The following is an 18,295-nucleotide window of genomic DNA, read 5'->3' as shown; positions in this document are numbered from 1 at the left end:
TAAACGGTACATGTTATCACATCATTCGCCTAGCATCTTCTATAGACGAGTCTTTCCTTGCACCACAACTTCAACCCATTTTCATCGTCTTGACTTCTCATTGTGACCCCTCCAGAGCCGGCAAGAATCCATCCATCGGCAAACCAAACCGCAGAATCTCCAACCATGGCGCTGCCGCCAAAGTTCTCCGGGCAATTGCTCGCTTCCAGCTCGACCAATGAAGCAAAGCATACCATCGAACTGTATCTAGACTATGTCTGCCCCTTCTCCGCCAAATTGTTCAAGACCTTCAACAAGAGCGTTGTGCCTTTGATCGAGAAGAAGTACACTTCTCCGGGCATCCGGGTCATCCTCCGTCAACAGATCCAGCCGTGGCATCCAAGTTCGACACTCGTCCATGAAGCCGGCGCTGCCGTTTTGCAAACAGCACCAAAGTCCTTCTGGGCCTTTTCCGAGAAACTCTTCGAGCAGCAGAACGATTACTTCGACGTCAATGTGGTCAACGAAACCCGAAACAACACGTACAAGCGACTGGCCAAGCTGGCGGGATCGGTGGACGGCGTCGACGAGAAGAAGATTCTCGACTTGCTTCTAGTGCCAGACAAGCCGGCAGCCGATGGCAGCCTGAACATCGGCAACAAAGTGACCAACGATATCAAGTTCATGGTCAAGGCGAACAGATTGACCGGCGTCCATGTCACTCCGACGGTCTTGTTCAACGGGGTCGAAGAGCGCAGTATCAGCTCTAGCTGGACGGCGGAACAATGGGAAGAATGGCTGCAGAAGAACGCGACATAGACGTCAATTCTGGTTGACTGATTAAGGAATGGCTCGATTCCAGCGTCACGTACCGATCCGAAAGCGTGAGTGGACTGTATCGGAACTCCCGGAAGACGTGGCCGGCTTGCCAGACAACCGAGGGCTAGCTGCGTGGCATTTCTTTAGGAGCCGCAATAATGCCATCCAGGGAACAACTAGACAACTGGTCGGACATTGCTGTTGAACGGTTGTGGTTATGCTAAACCTGAGCGAACATCTAACATCTCGCGCCCAAATGTATTGCCCTTTTGCGTCGATTCGTCCAGACATACAAATCTTGTAGTAAGCACGCTCGCTGAATGCACAGTTTAAATACAATTCCTGGCTGAACAGGTAAACGCCATCCCAATGCTGCGCTAGTTCTGCGTCTGTGATGAAATAGTCCTGTATCATTGAGCGGGAGGCTGATAGCCGATGGGACGTCTGCACTACATCAGTATAAGGCGACGGACGCTGGGTAGGTAGGTGACTGACTTGAATAGTAGAATGTGTGGCTCAGGCTCATGCACCTCGTAATGTTCCCATCCCAGACTCTGGCCCTTTATTAGCAAAATGGTCTTTTCACGATCCAGCTTCGACATACCTGGGTGATCCCCAATCCTCTCCATTCCTCTTCCCACAAGAGCTTCAGTGTGCCCTTAGACTCGTCGAAGTAGTCTCTCGGAATGGCCTTCAGCATCGCTTTGGGAAGCTGAACATGTCGGTATTCATATTCGGAATCCGAATATCTGCCACATGTCAACCTGCATCCTTGCAACGAGCTTTGACTGGTGTACCTTGCTGAGTAGCCGATAGAGTCAATAAACTCCTCTAGCCGCGCCCTTTCATTTTCATGCAATAACCTTGGCTTCTTGTTGCGTCTCGTCATGTCGACTTCCGGCATGGTGCTCGTGGAGCAGATGTGTTTCGTTTTTGTGAAGATGAAGATCCTGGTTGCACGTCCACCAAATGGATCCAATCGAGAATGACAGCTGGCGGGCGCGTTGTATTGCCTGGGTCGAGCGTTGCACCGGTAGCAATGAGCAGGGGAGCTGGTCTCGTGCTCTCGAGTCGCGTGGGAGAAAAGGACTCCGAGGGAAAGGACACGAGCAGGATGATAGGGCGGCGAGGTTAGCGCGCTGAGAGAACGCAATTGACACGGGAGTAAAGGCTGGATAGGGAGCGGAGGCGTGGAGCGTCGACAGTGAATCTCAGTGTAATGGTTGTTGGTTACTGGTGGTGGGAACACAGACAAGAATCTGGGGAGTCGAAACCACAACCACAGACCAAACTTCCCGTAAACAACTCGAAGGGACTCGAGACGCGGAAAGCGCTGCTGCCAAGGCCCGTCGAGACTCGGAGCAGCAGCCGAACTTGAAGCTTCTGCATTCAAGCCACACAGTGGCTAAGGGGCCACAGTGCAGTGCAGTGAACAGCCACTTTTGTGCGGTGCAGCACAATATAGCAAAGTGCAGGCAGTGCATTGTGCTCCAGCCAGTCACGCTTGACCTTACATGCCTCGTCACGTGGCTGCCCTCTACCCTCCCGGTCGCGCGTCTGCAGGCTCGATTTGTATTGCATGAGAAAGACAGAGGATGGAATAATAATGCGCGTCCTGTATTCTCGCTGTGGCCGTGTCTTTTACGCTGAAGTCAGAGTGTCCATTGAATCCGCAGCACTCGATTGCCCCGGTTGCCCCCTGATGGTGGCCCTTCCTGCTTTGCAGACCCCGAATCCCTCCCCCATCCCCGGTCTCGAAAGTTGAGAGGCCGCGATGAGCACCTCGAAGCGCAGAAGCGGCCCTGCAGGCTCGCCCGATGACTTTGCGGCCACGCCAGATCCCAAGCGACGCAAGCGTAACGACGTAAGTGCATCGCGCCCATTTATCTTTCACAATACCCTTTCACAGCCCAACTCCAACATTCAACACCATTTCCTGCGTTCAACGGCTCAATCTCCCCACCCTGCGCGCATTCATCACCATCATGATGCGCATTTCCAACCCCGAGACAAAGGCCTGCCATGGTGGGCTGCACTCGTGTAGAGTGCACTGCGCTCTCAACATCTGCCATCACCTGGCGAGCTTTGCTAATTTGCCTGCCATTGTCTGCAGGACACCCACTTTCCAGACGTCGAGACTCGAGAAACCACCTCGGAACTCGGACTGAAACTGGTGCGGCAGTTGAAGAAGTCCCAAGACAAGAACGGGCGCAATGTCGCGGTGCATTTTATCGACCTCCCCAGCAAGACCGACTATCCCGACTACTACCAACAAATTGCGATGCCGTTATCCCTGAACATGATCGAGCAGAAGCTGGAAAATCTAGAGTACGACACAATGGAGCAGCTCGAATCCGACTTGAAGAGAATGGTCCAGAACGCGAAGGATTACAACCATAGCAGATCACCCATATTCGAGGACGCCGAGCGTATCCGAAAGGCATTGTCGAATTTCATGCCAAAGCATAACCCGGCGTACCTACGCTCAGATTATCGCGCATATCCCACACCACTTCCGCAAGACCTGCTTGAACACCAGAGAGAGTCTTCGACTGCGTCAGAGGCCAATGTCCACGCCGAGAAAGTCAAGTTGGTCTTTTCCAAGAGACGTCGAAGTGAGGTCACGCCGGCTTCGCCTAGTGTGAAGGACGACGTGAGACAGGATCAGTTGAACTTCTTGAATGAGTTATCGGCACACGAAGATGCAATGTGAGCCACCCTCATGACGTTTCGATTGTTTTTGGAATTTCCTAACGTTTGGAGCAGTAATTTCGAGGAGAGAGTTTCCAAGAAGGACTACCCTGACTATTACAAGCTCATCAAGAAGCCCACCTCGATTTCAGACGTACGAGCCTTGGTGGAGAAAGATGCTCTTCCAGACTGGGACGCTTTGGCAAAAGAGGTCCGATTGATTTGGGACAACGCAAAGGAGTACAACCAAGAAGGATCCGACATCTACATCATGGCAGAGAAGCTCGAGGTAATTACCGTGTCTCTTTCCACCCTCAACATTACTAATGGATGCAGTCGTGGTCGGAACAAAGATTGCAATCTCTTGGTGCTGGACCTCGGCGAAATCTCAAACTGTCTCTATCCCAGCCAAAGCCGAAAGCCCTCAGATTGACGATAGGTTCTTCTACGCCAACCCCGACTCTGGTGGGCGGTACGATCGACAGCGAATCTCTCCGACGACAAAAGGAAGAAACAGGCCAAGCACTGAGTCGAGCACAGAGAGCCAGCTCCAGAGCTGCTCACGTCAATGGTTCAACACCGGTCCCCGCAAGCACTCCACCCAGCATTCGACGTAGTGTATCGCGGGCTACCGAGCAGCGTGATGTTGTCACGACCGAAGCCAAGGCCAATGGGACAGCTACTCCGCAACCTCAGGCGCAGGAACCGGTCAAGGCGCCTCAGCCTTCAGTTCCTCCGCGGCAGATACCCACCCCTGTCGAAGAAGTCGACACTCCTGGGCCAGTTGCACCCCTTACAAACGGAGCCCGTAGCCAGGATCCTCCAACGCCACAATCTGGTAACCTATCATCCTACAACCAGTCCGTCATACCCTTTGAACGTCGAGGCCGTGATCCCGGAAAAGGTGCGTATCTTCCTGTGTCGGCTTTGTTCAGTCCACTAATCATCGTGAGAAGGTCTCGAGTCTGCGCTTCTCGGTTCTGTCATTTTCATGACCAACCCTCTCGTCCCCAAGGATCCGAAATGGAAACTGATACGCCGAGCTTCACCCATTAAGACACAAACAACTGGCTTCATAGGCCTGCCGGCCAATTACCGTGATGTTCGGGTCATACCAGTGACTACGCCCGAGCTGAAATCCCGACGAAGACATCGAATACTCTTCACGCATAACGCGCACGTCTATCGAGAGCCAAACTCGACTGTTCCCGATGCATACGATATCAGATTGTACCCAGGAGAGAACATCTTGTCGGTTGAGGTTTTAGCAGATCTTAGAGAAGGGGAAAAGAAGGAATACGCGCCGCCTCAATTGCAATTCGACTTCGAAAAGTGCACGTTGATTATTGATCTGAGCATGCAAAGCTCTTGATGAACTGGCTGAGCTCGAGCCTGGACGCTTGTCTTGTCAGGCTACCTCGTGCTGTCAGGGCCGTTACGCGTTATGACCCAAGGGCAGGGAATCAAAGCGCATTGTACCGAGTATGTCTCTTCATGTTGGACGTCAAAAACGGTCACGAGCAGCGCATGCAAGCTGCCACACGGGCAAAGCCACACCGATGCCATGGCTGGACACCGCTTGTTCGAGCCCAGTGGTTTCGCCGTATCACTTCGGCTTCGACCTTGTCCACAGATGCCTCGAAACATGTCGAGGCCAGACCGGCCACAGGGAATGCCCTGGGGAGATCGTGTACCCCGGTTACTGTATTCTAGGGAAATGAAAGCTTTTCGACTATCAGCGTCGTCCTCTCAGAGGGTCCATGGTTTTGCACAAAGCTGCATCTTGTTGCAATTCAAATCAATTGATTGATCCCTTCAGAGTTCCAAGTGCATGTTGTTAATGACACGTGGGAATTGCGCCTTTGCACTGCAATTTGTGAGCTTTGATGACATGCAGCAGTGCCGTGGCATTGCCATCAAGTTAAATTGAATGTATGCTCGTGATCCGTAGAAAAGTGCTGCAACATTGCGGGCAGCGCGCCGATTGTTGAGATCTATTTCCCCAGATCGTGGTAAACAAACCGTTTCTCCAAGAGTCAGACCCTGACAGGCCTCCGCAAGAACTACTACGTACTTCCACAAGTCGGAGATGATGAACTTTTGATCCACCACCAACAAAGGCAGAGACTTACCGACTACCTACCCTACACAAACTAGATACTGGAGATCGACCCTGACTTTGACGAAACGACCAAGATGAGCTCCGTCGGCCCTCAACTCCCACCCCACCTCCAAAAGCGCAAACGAAGCGACGATGAAGCCGACAGCGACGGCGATAGCAACTCCTCCTCCACAGGCCCTCTCCCTCCGAAACCACAAGGAAAAGAACAACCCTCACCACCCTCACCAAAAAGAAGCCGCGTTATAGGTCCGACGCTCCCGCCCGCACCTCTCGATGAACGTCCACCTTCAAGTGCTCCCCCGCAACATCAACCACTGGCACAACCGAACCCAGCAGATGACAATGACGATGACTCGAGTGAATCAGACGACGACGACGGTTTCGGCCCAAGTCTCCCCTCCGCCAACGACACCTCTGCCAACCCCCATCTCTCAAACTCCATAGTCGGACCCCAAATACCTGGCTCAAGATCCACGGCGCCAGCCCCAGCGAAGCGCGATGAATGGATGACTCTTGCCCCGACGGGCGGCGACTGGTCTGCCAGAGTCGATCCGACGAAACTCAAGAATCGCAAATTCAACACGATCAAAGGCGCCAAGGGGCCGTCGCAGGTCGCCAGCGGAGGAGGAGGAGGTGGAGGTGATAGATCGTGGTATGAGACGCCGGAAGAGAAACAGGCCAGATTGAAGAGGGAGGTGATGGGGATTCAAGACTCTGGTGCTGGCGCTGCGGCAAAGAAGGCAGGATCTGGATCTGGATCTGGCGTCGAGGATGAGGTTACGGCGAGGAGATTGAAGGAATATAATGTAAGTCTGGCCACGTCTTTTCGTTCTGTTTGGATATATCTTGTTCCCACTACCTACCCTGAGTCTTCTCTTCTTTTGTGTTGAATACATTCTACTTTGGGTTTTGAAGGTGTATATCATGCCTGGATATTTATTTACCTTCACTTCACCCTCTCCGCTGCTTCTCTTTTCTTGACTCCAGTGTCGATGGATACACGTTTTGCCTTGCCTTGCCTTGCCTTGCCTTGCCTTGCCTTGCCTTGCCTCGAGAATTCATCATCGCTTTCAAGCAGCACATGTCTATCTGCCCGCGGCCTTTCCCCTGGGGGTTGTGGGGAAGATACATAATTCATGACCATGCGCCTTTCATTCCCATTCTTACTTTCATTTCCGTTCTCTTCTATTTGAAATTTCGAATCTGATTACAGTGCTGTCAATTGGTGGTCGAGATATCTGGTGACCGATACTAACGATCATATCTGTGTATAGGCAAAACGAGGTCCTTCACTCTACGCAGCACACAGCGCAACTACCAAGGGCGACGAAGACGACGATCCCAGTGCCCGCGCGTTCGATCGCGAAAAGGATATCGCCGGCGGCGCGACGATCAATGCGACCAAGCGCAGAGAAATGCTCAAGAAGGCTTCGGACTTTTCTTCACGCTTCAGTAGTGCAAAGTATTTATGATCGGATCCTGTGGTCATGGTATGGCGCGCTTGAAGCCTGGAGATCTGCCCCGAGAACTGTGGGATGACAGTTCTCGTGTTCTAAGATATCGCCAGAGATGCTAGGGACTAGGGACCCTCGCGGTGAATGACATAACTCTCTCGATATAAGGCCTCTGCTACTGTTCAAAGTGGCTTCCTTCTTTGGCTTCGGCGGCGCGTTTTTTCTCCAGGCGTCGCATTAGGCCTGATCTGCCCTTTGTCGAGACTTCCTGGAGGAATATCTGGTACTTTAAACTGACTTGATGTCAACAGTACCTCCAGCGAGGCTCCAGGCTGACTGCAGTGACATGATTGGTGTAGAACAAAAGTCGTGCGGTTGCCTGCCACATATTTCTATCGTATGACAGTGTACAGTGTAGGAGCAGAGTAATTCAAGCGTAGACCAGACTGGAGGAAGGCTGGGGGAGTTGTGAGAAACGGTGTTCTTGTAGAGATTCTCGATGTTTCTGCTCGTTGGCATCAAGTGAAGAGATGATGGATGTATGCTTGTCAGGGGTAAAATGCGCAGGTAAAAATGAAAGTCGACAGACGACAAAATATGCAGTGTCAGTCGCCCATATGGACAATCGCTCCGCGAGGAATGTGAGAAAATATTGGAGTCAGACAAATGTCATTCTCCCTGCAGCTTCCCCAGATTCCATGCACTGCGGACTCTCGCATCACAACTTGAACTCCAACTGCGCTCAGCTTCATCCCTCGTTCTTATTTCAGTTCTCAATCATGCCACAGTGTTCCCAACTGCAACCATTTTACTGATGTAAAGTGTCACTGCTGTGCTACCAGTTGATGATCTCGTCTATGGCACATCTATTCTTGCATCACCATCTTGTGCCTTGACAACTCGTCCTTCTCCCATCATTCATCCACACTTCGACATCTCGTCCAGATGCCTGGCTCTATGATCTCCACAGTGTGCATACTGGCCTTGACTGGGCTGGTACATGCAGATGGTATTTACACCAAGAATTCTCCCGTTCTTCAAGTGAATGCAAAAACATACGATCCACTGGTTGCCCAGTCCAACCATACTTCGGTATGACCCATCGATGCTTCTCTCGCCCGTCTTCTTCTGACAGCCACAGATTGTCGAGTTCTATGCTCCGTGGTGCGGCCATTGTCAAAACCTGAAACCTGCATACGAAAAAGCTGCGAAACATCTCTCCGGGCTGGCCAAGGTCGCCGCCGTCAATTGTGATGATGATGCCAACAAGGCGTTTTGCGGACAAATGGGCGTGCAAGGCTTTCCAACGCTAAAGATCGTCAAGCCCGGAAAGAAGCCAGGCCGGCCCATCGTGGAAGATTACAACGGTCCTCGTTCCACTAAAGCCCTGGTCGATGCTGTCAAGGACAAGATTCCCAACCACGTAAAGAGATTGCAGGGGGATGCTCTCGACACATGGTTAAGTGACCCGTCTCCTCAGGCAAAAGCTATCGTCTTCTCCGACAAAGGAACTACAAACCCCCTGGTCAAGAGCTTGGCCGTTGATTTCCTGGGCAACATCGCTTTCGCTCAAGTCAGAGACAAGACTGCTGCTGAGAAGTATGGCGTGACTGAGTTCCCTTCCATACTCTTGGTCTCCGCTCCAGGAGAATCGCCGATTCCATATAAAGGCGAGATCAATCGAGACTCCCTCTTGAGTTTCTTCAGCCAGGTCGCTTCGCCCAATCCGGACCCAGCGCCGAAGAATGCGAAGCCTTCTAAGTCATCGTCCCGGAAAGCCAAAACAGCTTCCTCTTCTTCCGCTTCGGCTTCGTTCGCAAAGGCCTCCGAAGCCCACAAATCCTCCGACTTCGAGGAGTACCTGGCCAGTTCAGGTACTGTGGTTCTCGAGGATGATATGCCCACCGAGTCACCACTTCCCATTGTCGAGGAAGCAGAGAAGCCTGCTGTCATTCACGAAACGCCTGCTCCCATCCCCACCCTCGCGACGTTGGCGGATCTGGAATCCTCTTGCTTGACACCGAAAAGTCATAACTGCTTGTTGGTCCTAACGTCTTCTTCACCGGACGCGGAAGAAATTATACCTCGATCCGAAACAACTGCACTGGCATCACTGGCAGAAATTGCGGGAAAATATCAGAAACGAAAGGCCACCATGATACCCACCTATGCTGTACCCACCGAAGTGCAGGAGATGAGTGGGATCAGAGAACGTCTTGGGTTAAATCCACTGGACCAACTGGAGATCATCGCAGTAAACATGAAGAGAGGTTGGTGGAGAAGATATACAAGTGATGCCTATGATGTTCTGGATCTAGAAGGTTTCATCGATGCCATCAAACTCGGAGAAGGTGTCAAGTCGAAGATACCACCAGGGTTTGGAGCGGTATTAGAAGAAACTCAAGAGTCAACCCCTCCCGAAGCTACCGACACTGTTGCTGAGCCAGAACCCCTGGAAACTGCGCAGATTCGACTCGATGAGCCTGGCTCGGCCGAACCAGGTGACACCGTTGCCGAACCAGAACCCGTGGAGACTCCTGAGGTAGAACACGACGAGCTCTGATGCACTCCGTCCTTCAGATCGAAATATCCAAACTTTCGCTGTTTTGTGCGAGACTCGGCACGGCATCTGATCCTGCAGTATCTTTGCTGAACCTGTAGCTAGGATAAAAAAGTCTTGCTTTACAAGATATCTCTCCACGTCACCTTCTTCACTTCACCCTTCTGTCATTTCTGCGTTTTTACTTTCTCTTTTCTTCTACTCTTCGCCTATCGATCTCCAGTTGATGTCTATATTCGGAACCTCTATCACGACAACCCCCCTCCCACTCGACCGAATACTGCTGCGCCTATATTCTCATACCAGTTGATCCCTTCTCAGCAGTGTGCGCCCACACCGGACCTTTTACTGCTGCGATCATCGGCTCATCTACCCCTCGAATCATCCAAGAGGGGCCCTTCTTCTTTTGCCCCTGGGCTGCGACATGGATAACCTCATTTTCCGTTCTTGATTCTGGCACGATATGGGGTGCAAGCATTCATCGGACGGTAAGGAACTGGATAGATCGGTGGATCCAGAGGCACCTCCAAAGATCGGCTGCGTGGAAGGGGCTGCGGCTGAGTGCCTCGCTGGACGGCTTTTACAAGATGAGGCAACCTCAGGGGTACAAGCCGACTCTCCGGCCGATTTTCCTCTTGGACATGAGCAGGCGACTACGAAACAAGAATGTTGTGTCCTATCATCGCCAAACCCAGCCTATGTCGAAGCGGAGATTGGAATTGGACCATCAGTCCAAACCGATCCAAATCAAGGGAATGCCGGCGACTCCAGTACCAAACGCTCAGACAGCCAAGATCCATCCGAGAAAGAATGTCACGGAACAAGCCAGACTGAAACCCGCAACATCATTGGAGAGGATCTCGAGTCTGGAAAATATGACATACTGGAAGTGGAAGACCAACAGCATACACAGGACGCAACAACCACGGGGCTCTACGGGTCACCTCCCACATCGCCTTCGTATTGTCATGGTCGACAGCAAGCACGTTCGGACGCAACATGTCTTCCTGATCGGAACATGCCTTTCAACATCCAGATTTTGGAGCACGTCAAGGACTGGGCTGAACTAGGCTCGAGGATTGAGGATGGCCAACGACGGAAGGAGGTTCTCGACCGCGCATTCGAAACCTTGACGAATGTCTGGTACGAAGCACTGCGCCTTGGGTACGATCCAGGTCATTGCGAGCCGAGTTCGAGGGGAACAGCATCAACCCAGCGGTCCAGAGCACTCGCGACGACGAAAAGAGAACGCGGTCCTGGACGTCCTCCAGGTCCTTCAGGGAAAGCTCGTCAAAAGAGCCCTTCTAAAATACCTGTCTTTGTGTCTCGGAGTCACAAAGACAGCCATTACTGGGCAGTAACCGCCGGAGAACTACAAGAAGCCGGCGTTTCTGAAGAACGCATCTGTCAACGAGCAGCGTCAGGCGATCTCGAGAAGGGTGATGCTCTTCTAGAAGCTGTCCGACAGCACTTGGGAACAGACATATCCCGAAATGATTGGTGGAAGGTCACCGAGGTCACACATTTCAATCCCTGGGGTCGAAACCTTTTGCTGTACGCTCTTTACGAGGTGCAGATGTCACGGCAAAGCATTGAACAACTCGAACGTCTATACAGAGGATTTTCTCATGCGAGACAAAAGGAGAATACGCAGAAGCGGATTGACGATGAGAAAGAACGACTTGATTTGTTCATGGCGCTGGCTCTGGAGGTGAAGGACAGCCAATCTTCGTCACAGTCACCCACAGTCCCAACGATGGAGATTGAGCCTGAGCAGAGGGCCCATTGTTCTGAAGCCCCTTCTGTCACAGACGAGGACCTTGCAACAGGTGTGGGCTCACCAGACTCGGTCATCAAGTCGAGTGAAGTGAACCTCAATGAGGCAGATCCTGCAGAGGAAGTCACTTTCGTCCAGACTGGTGAGTCCACAGAGAACAGCTTCATCACGGATGGGCTACCAGATGGACCAATGGACGACCTTGTTGAGTGCAAAGAGATGCTAGATCCCTTGATGGTCCAAGCAAAAGGTTTTCAGCCTTGTCCTCCCTCGGAAAATGACGACCAGGAAGCTGGTCCTGAATTCATGATAGAGGGTTGTGGCAGTAGCCAAGTCATTGACGACGACAATCTTCAAACAAAGAGAACCCTGGAGTTGCTGCTACCCTTGTTGAACGACGAGCATGAAGTGACAACGAAGGAGATTGATGCTGACATCACAAGAGGGGAAGATCATCTTGCAGGAAAGGATTATTCATCATCTGAGCTTCAAGAGTGCACAAATCTAGACATCACTACACACGAAACAGGAACAGGGTCGATAGAAATCAATGCTCTGAAACATCCACTGCTTTCAGATGACGACAAGGTTGCTGAAGATGGAAAGTCCCCAACAAAAAAGCAAAAAACGGATCAACATGAGCACAAAGAGACCCTGGCCTCTACGACCTTGAATGATCAACGAGACAAGGAAGACGGGAGTAACGATACCACTTTGGACCATGACATGCGTGAAGCTCATACAGCCGAGAACCGGAAATCTGTCGACCGGCCTGACAGCAAGAAAGGGCGATATATCAGCATTTACATCTTGCCGAAGGTCAACGAACTGCTTGCCAATTCTGGCTTAGCCCCTGTGAAATCAACAAACTGGCCATACCTCCGGGATGTCCTCAGAGGTGCGGGTGTGCCTCGTGGAAGTCGAAATGCCCTAACCAGAGAGATCAACGTGGGTTTCAAGCGCGGATGGCAACTAACAGAGCAAGATGCTCCAATGTCCATGACTCCTGACGTGCCAGCTGCCGGAAGTTTCACTGTGCAATCAATTCATCAACAAGAGACACTTCCACCCCCAGTGACGGCCGCGGTGGAAACACAGCGTCGTTCGCTCGTTGTCAGGCTTCCAGTCCCATCGACTTTTGATCCGGCCGAGCTGTCCTGCGGTACAGTCTTCTCACACAAAGGCTTCAAATATCGGTACACTCGTGATTCTAGTCTGGCGCAGCGAAGGTCTATGGATGAGGTGCTCGACACGTATGTCCGTGACCGTATCAATCCTCGGGCCAACTCGAGGACCGAATGGGAGGTAGAACCTCGGTTTGGGAAGTACGGAGTGCTTGCACATCCAGCTGATCCAGCACGGACCGGTATCATTCATGGCTTTTGGGATCAGAGAAACGGCAGTCAGGTGCCAGGAGCCGAGTGGTTCTATGAAGGCAATGGCAAGGTACCAGTCACGAGTCAAGGCGGGATATGGGCAGCCCAGGACAACACCCGCGATCATGAAGACGTATCAGACTCAATCACGAATGCAAGCCCGGCTGATGCTGCTCTGGAGAATCCGCTCGCCAACAAAGCTCCCAAGACCGTCCTTCACATCAAACGTGACAGTTCCAAATGGATGGTTGACAACGGCAGCGTCGCCAAGAAAGGAAGACCAAGAGGCAGACCAAGAGGCAGACCAAAGAACAGAGCAACTGGTGTGGGTTTGTCATCAGCATTGTCTCAACCCCTGGCTTCAGCACGATCCGGTTCGAGCCCCACAAAGAAACCTAAGCGACGGAAGGTGAGAAGATCTATTGCCGATGATGATGACGACGACGAGTATCATCCTTCTGACTGAGGCTGCGATGCTCACTGATCCCGCATCATGACGACTCTTAAACCTCCGACTTTCAGGACGGGAAAGCTCAGAAGGCATAATGCTGGGATGCCAAGTGATATGCCGCAATCAAACCAAAAGACGAAAAATATGTGTCACCTACCTGACTACCTGTCCACAAACCAGGGTGGTATACACAGATTTGAACACTCTTCAATTCGTTTCGCCCCAAGCGGACTGGCACGCCTGAGTTTCAGTCGACAAATGCATCCTAACATAGGAAGCAAGAAGTCAACAAGGTCAGAATTTATCTCTAAGGACATGGGACTGACAACATGGGTGGACGTGGTTTCTACGGAGCATGATCTGCTACCAAAGGAAGCCACAAACGATGCGGTGTTGCGACAGATGGACAAGGAAAAAGGGAAAGGGGCAAAGCTGGCAGGCTGGCTGGCTGGCTGGAGGAGTAGTTCATTTCTTGATCTTGAAACCTTACTACTGGATCCTATTCCGGAGCGGAAGTTACGGTTACGCCTGGATCACCAATTTTCACGACATTGAGCGGCAGCAGTTCTCCATCTTTCCGTGGCCCAGTTGGCGGGGGACAAGGCTGGCTTGTTCTAGGGGAAGCTTGATCAGTATGGAAAGTCCATAGCTTTGGAAATCTGGAAATCTGGAAATCAACGGCCTGTCAAAGGTCTGGGGGATTGGGCGGTTCAGGTTTCTGTTCAAGGCGGACTATTGCCTCAGTACCTGGACAGCAGCTTCAGAGCTTCTGCTTCTCTTTTGGTGTGCTTTCTAGTATCCCTGACTCCCTAGCATAGATATGTCCAACAGAGCAATCCAGCTTAGAGATGGCCGACATTCAATGAAATTGGGCAGAGCCAAACCATCACTCACTCACTGATGATATCTATCCATCGGCGAGTAGACTAGACACACTTGGGTTTCCACAGCCTGCTTTCTTCTCCAAAGTTCGGCTTTCCGATCCGGTCAACAACAAAGATACTGCTGCAGCCGTCCTCTACAGTCCTGCATCGTGTCGATCCTGAGACAAAGCGCAACAGTATGATTTCAGTCTTGACAATTCATTCCATTTCAAGGATTAAGATAAGTAGATCGTGGTTGGAAGGTAGAGTGAGTAGGAGCAGACGCACAGTTCCGTTTTGTCCTTCGCAGTGCCATTAATTGATCGTGGATTCATCCCAACATAACCTATAACGTCTAAGCATGACGATGCTTCTTCGACCTATCTTTATCCTTGTTCTTCTTCTTGTCCTTGTCTTTATCCTTGTCCTTTTTCCCTTTCTTCCGCTGAGGCGTTTCTCCATCGCCATCTCCAGCACCGTCATTGTCCATGTCATGATTGTCTTCACCGCCGTGACCGTTGGCTAACGAGTCGTCGGCTTTGCGTTTCTTTTTCAGGCTCTTGACGCTGACGGTGGTGCTTGTCCCGGCTTCGCGGACTTGACGCTCGGCTTCTTCCCATGCTTTGTCGTCGGTTGTGGAGGGTGTTATTTCGTACCTGTGGACAGAGACAGAGATAGGCTTTTATTAGTTCAGCTGATTCATAAGGATAGATAGAAGAAAGAGACCCTGAGGATTGATGGATCGGAATGAATGTTGAGTCAACTTACTTGTCAAGAGGTAAAGCATCAATAAGGGCGCGCTGCTTCTCTTTCAGTTCTGGATCGACCTCCATATTCACCTCATCGTCGTTTCCATTGACGTCCGCATCGACTGTTCGAGGTGGAACGACGCGGCTGCTGGTCCTGGGTTCGGCTGCACTGTTGAGTTCGGCGTCTTTCTTCTCGGACAGGCTCTCCTCCACGGCGCCAGAGATGACTGCTCGGAACGCTGTGCTGACTTTCCTCACCACTTTCACGAACATGGCTAGGAGCTGATTGCTGGGTAGATTCAACTCTCGCTCCACATCGCTCAGGTCTTTGCGCTGCAGTCCGATCGCGAGAAGAATGCTTTGCTGCACGCCGGAGAGGCTGACGTTGCAAGGAGGCAGCTTCAGGCGGCCGGTGAAGTAAAGATAGGCGATCGCCGGCATCATGTCCAAGATCACATGGTAGTCGAGCATGTTGTTCGCATACGATTCCAGACGGGCCAGATCGAACGGCGAGAAAAGAGAGTCCAAGTCGTGTTTGGTGAGAGGGGCGGCGTTGAACGTGGCGTCGCTGGAAGAGGAGTTCGAGTTCGAGTTCGTCGTGGCTCGTGAAGCGGATTCGGAGATCGAGAGGGCCTGCACAGAGGCGAACGTGCGGAATTGGTAGGACAAGAGAGTCAGGAATCTTTTGTGGAAGTCTTGCGCGTACGCGCTGAGCCAGGAGCTGTCGGTGCCGTTGTTGGAGGAGAGAGGTCGGAGCATGACGCAGGAATGTTCGCCGGTCAATTCGTTGGCTGTTTGACGAAGATAGACGGGCGCGAAAGACAGCCTTTTCCAGAACTTGTGCAGTGGCTGTGTCAGACCGAATGATACACCCAGGTAGTCCAGTCTGTCCGGGCGTCGTTCGGAGAGCTTGCTAAAGAGCGGTGGCATCTGCTGAATATCCCGGACTTTGATGTTGTCGTCGAGCAGGTTGGATTCCTCGAGCTCGGCATCCGTCACCCGCGGCATATGCTCCACATCTTCGATCGTGGACTCCTCGGCCTCGGATAACGAGGCGAACTTGCCTTCGTAGAAGTCTGCCAGGAGCTGCAGCGCTCTCGACCCATAACCCATGTTCAGATATTCCGGGTTCGTGGCTATACGCACAACCCGGCTTCCTGACAGTCCTGCAAATTCCGAATCCTGGAATTGCTGACTGACCAGCCACGGAATCAGATCTCCTCCAGCTCTTTGACCGCGGGATAGACTGTTAAGAACCGACTTCTTGCTGATCCGTCCTTCAAGGGCGACTTGAATGACACAGAGTGGTTCGGGAAGTTTATTGGCATCCTCCGGAATAGGAGGGATGAGTACGAAGAGCTGATGCGCGGGAGCATCGGACATTAATTGGAGGTCGTTGGGGGAATTCTTGTAGTGAGAGGCCACATACAGTGCCATCATTTGCTGCAGGAACTTTTCTGAAACGGGGTGGAATGAGAAGAGGGTGTCGCGGTTGACATGGACAAGTTCGCAGGTCGAGGGATGGGGCGTGCCCTGAGTGTTCATTTTCGACTTTGGTAGTGTCGCATCCAAGCACAGAAGTCGGTTGAGCCATTTCTCCACGGCGTCCCCAGGGCCGTACCGAATGGGCTCGGAAAGAGTGATCTCTCTTAGAGACCGTCCTCCAGTGTACACCTTCTGGCCATCCTTGGTTGCCTTGCCCGTGGCCTTGTCAGCAACCTCGAGATCATCGCCGCTGGACTTGGCTCCGCCTCGTGACTGTTCGCGCAGTTGTTGAATGAGTTTTAATGACAGCGAGCGCCCAGTGCCTTCATAGCCGTTGATGGTGGAGGCCATAAACACCAGATACGGACCCATCAGCTTCCGGACTAACGGTAAAGGAATTGCCGCGGCCTCATCTATGACTACCAGTTCAGCCTGACCCAAGACATGCGCATCTTGGGGTTGGATGTACTGGATGGTCTGTCGATGTTGTCGGTGGACGTTGATCCGGACAATGGCTTTGTTGTAGTCCGGGTTGGTGGATTGCAGAATGGTGTAATCCACGTGATCCATATACTCGAGGGCATCGAAGCCTTTGATGACGAATTCGAAGAAGGTTTTCAAGTTTTCGGGACTGGGCGAGGTGACAAAGATATTGCTGTACCCATGTGCTATCGCTGCAGCCACGGCGACACCTAGTGCAGCGGACTTTCCTCGACCTCGAGCGGCTGTTAAAGTGACTGTGCTCCGTAGTGTCTTCTCAGAAATGGCATCCACAAAGGTGAGGAGTGCTTTGGCTTGATCCACAGTCTTCGCCAAAGTGACAAGAGATCCCACAGGCTGACTGTCGGCCAGACTGTCCTTGATCTCTTTCAATTCCTTCTTGGAGGGTAACGTGCTTTCAGCTTCTGTGGACGGTGGTGGCAGAGCCTGAACATTTTTCCCTCCGGATATAGGTAGGACATTCAACTCATCGTCCACCACAAGACACGACTCGCAACTTCCGAGCGAGAGAATGAACCGTTCATTGAATCTTGCCACAACATCATCATGTGCCTCCGTCCGGTATCTCGAATGGACGTCCATGGACATAGTGTAGAGCTGCTTCAAGCTCTTCATTCCCTTCAAGAGGAGGATAACCAAACCGCCGCCTTCGACCGTCTCTATTGTCCTCGCAAGAAGGTTCGGAGTGATGGCTTCGAAATCCTGCAAAATACACATGCCATATGTGTTACCTAGGATCTTTTCCGTCTCTTTGTAGTAGACATAGCGGATGTTGTGCAAGGTAATGAAGAGTTCGAAAGGGTCTTCGGTGTTCGCATCCCGAATGCCTCTCTTGATTTCCTTCTTGATTCTGGTTTCTCGCTTCTTCCGGTGACTGGTAAAGCCTAGGAGGTCTTTTTTGTAAGCCCATAACACCGACTTGTTCTGCTTGACGTCCACGGAGGACATGATATAGTGAAGGTGGACAATGACATCTTTGGCTCGGTCGCCGACGACGACGAAGAAACTGCGCTTCTTCTCTTGAATGCCATTGCGTATCAGCGCGGGAATGCGCGAGTCGATCGCTTTGCGAGGCATTTCTAGAAACCCGGCCACCCTCCGCCTTCTTGCACCAGCCGATAGTGAGAGATGGAGATTTGGTTGTTGCACATCGACATTCCCATGCGAGGCTTGCGAGAAAAAGTGAGAGTCTCTCCAAAAAATTGTTCGGCGCAGTTTCCTATCCTGAACGAGGGCGGAAATGGTGGAGAACCGTCTTTTGTATGGTGGAGCGCAGCCTCCGCGATATGCGATATGACGGGCAGAAGCTGGACATCTACCAATTCATTCAATCCTGGTTTACGGTTTCTCTGCATTTACAGCCTGTGACAGAAGGTGGCCGCGGCGACTTGAAGAGACCATGTTTGCGCACAAAGCCCGTCATTCCTCTTGATCCAATGCTCTCCGATCGGTGGCTTCGTGATGCCTC

General features: G+C 51.9%; 7 protein-coding genes across 7 annotated transcripts; 5 read left to right on the top strand and 2 right to left on the bottom strand.

Annotated features, from left to right (window-relative positions):
* Positions 1-165: 165 nt before the first annotated feature.
* Positions 166-798, top strand: A1O1_05546 (uncharacterized protein; the record flags this gene model as incomplete). The annotated part of the gene is made up of 1 exon (XM_007726432.1): positions 166-798. The coding sequence occupies one exon, from the start codon at positions 166-168 to the stop codon at positions 796-798; it is 633 nt and encodes a 210-aa protein (XP_007724622.1).
* Positions 799-1,208: 410 nt separating this feature from the next.
* On the bottom strand, positions 1,209-1,702 carry A1O1_05545 (cyclin-dependent kinase regulatory subunit; the record flags this gene model as incomplete). The annotated part of the gene is made up of 4 exons (XM_007726431.1): positions 1,209-1,242; positions 1,294-1,352; positions 1,403-1,547; positions 1,596-1,702. The coding sequence occupies 4 exons, from the start codon at positions 1,700-1,702 to the stop codon at positions 1,209-1,211; spliced, it is 345 nt and encodes a 114-aa protein (XP_007724621.1).
* Positions 1,703-2,572: 870 nt separating this feature from the next.
* Positions 2,573-4,861, top strand: A1O1_05544 (uncharacterized protein; the record flags this gene model as incomplete). The annotated part of the gene is made up of 5 exons (XM_007726430.1): positions 2,573-2,662; positions 2,912-3,507; positions 3,565-3,778; positions 3,826-4,393; positions 4,446-4,861. The coding sequence occupies 5 exons, from the start codon at positions 2,573-2,575 to the stop codon at positions 4,859-4,861; spliced, it is 1,884 nt and encodes a 627-aa protein (XP_007724620.1).
* Positions 4,862-5,685: 824 nt separating this feature from the next.
* On the top strand, positions 5,686-7,083 carry A1O1_05543 (uncharacterized protein; the record flags this gene model as incomplete). Its single annotated transcript, XM_007726429.1, has 3 exons — positions 5,686-5,902; positions 5,945-6,417; positions 6,886-7,083. The coding sequence occupies 3 exons, from the start codon at positions 5,686-5,688 to the stop codon at positions 7,081-7,083; spliced, it is 888 nt and encodes a 295-aa protein (XP_007724619.1).
* A 927-nt stretch (positions 7,084-8,010) lies between these two features.
* On the top strand, positions 8,011-9,628 carry A1O1_05542 (uncharacterized protein; the record flags this gene model as incomplete). Its single annotated transcript, XM_007726428.1, has 2 exons — positions 8,011-8,157; positions 8,207-9,628. The coding sequence occupies 2 exons, from the start codon at positions 8,011-8,013 to the stop codon at positions 9,626-9,628; spliced, it is 1,569 nt and encodes a 522-aa protein (XP_007724618.1).
* Positions 9,629-10,088: 460 nt separating this feature from the next.
* Positions 10,089-13,244, top strand: A1O1_05541 (uncharacterized protein; the record flags this gene model as incomplete). The annotated part of the gene is made up of 1 exon (XM_007726427.1): positions 10,089-13,244. The coding sequence occupies one exon, from the start codon at positions 10,089-10,091 to the stop codon at positions 13,242-13,244; it is 3,156 nt and encodes a 1,051-aa protein (XP_007724617.1).
* A 1,203-nt stretch (positions 13,245-14,447) lies between these two features.
* On the bottom strand, positions 14,448-17,904 carry A1O1_05540 (tRNA(Met) cytidine acetyltransferase; the record flags this gene model as incomplete). Its single annotated transcript, XM_007726426.1, has 2 exons — positions 14,448-14,748; positions 14,861-17,904. The coding sequence occupies 2 exons, from the start codon at positions 17,902-17,904 to the stop codon at positions 14,448-14,450; spliced, it is 3,345 nt and encodes a 1,114-aa protein (XP_007724616.1).
* Positions 17,905-18,295: the final 391 nt, after the last annotated feature.

The sequence above is a fragment of the Capronia coronata genome, assembly GCF_000585585.1.
Source record: "Capronia coronata CBS 617.96 chromosome Unknown acBCG-supercont1.4, whole genome shotgun sequence".
Lineage (NCBI taxonomy): Eukaryota > Fungi > Ascomycota > Eurotiomycetes > Chaetothyriales > Herpotrichiellaceae > Capronia > Capronia coronata.
The sequence above is the reverse complement of the archived record's forward strand: the minus strand, read 5'-3'. Positions and strand labels throughout refer to the sequence as shown.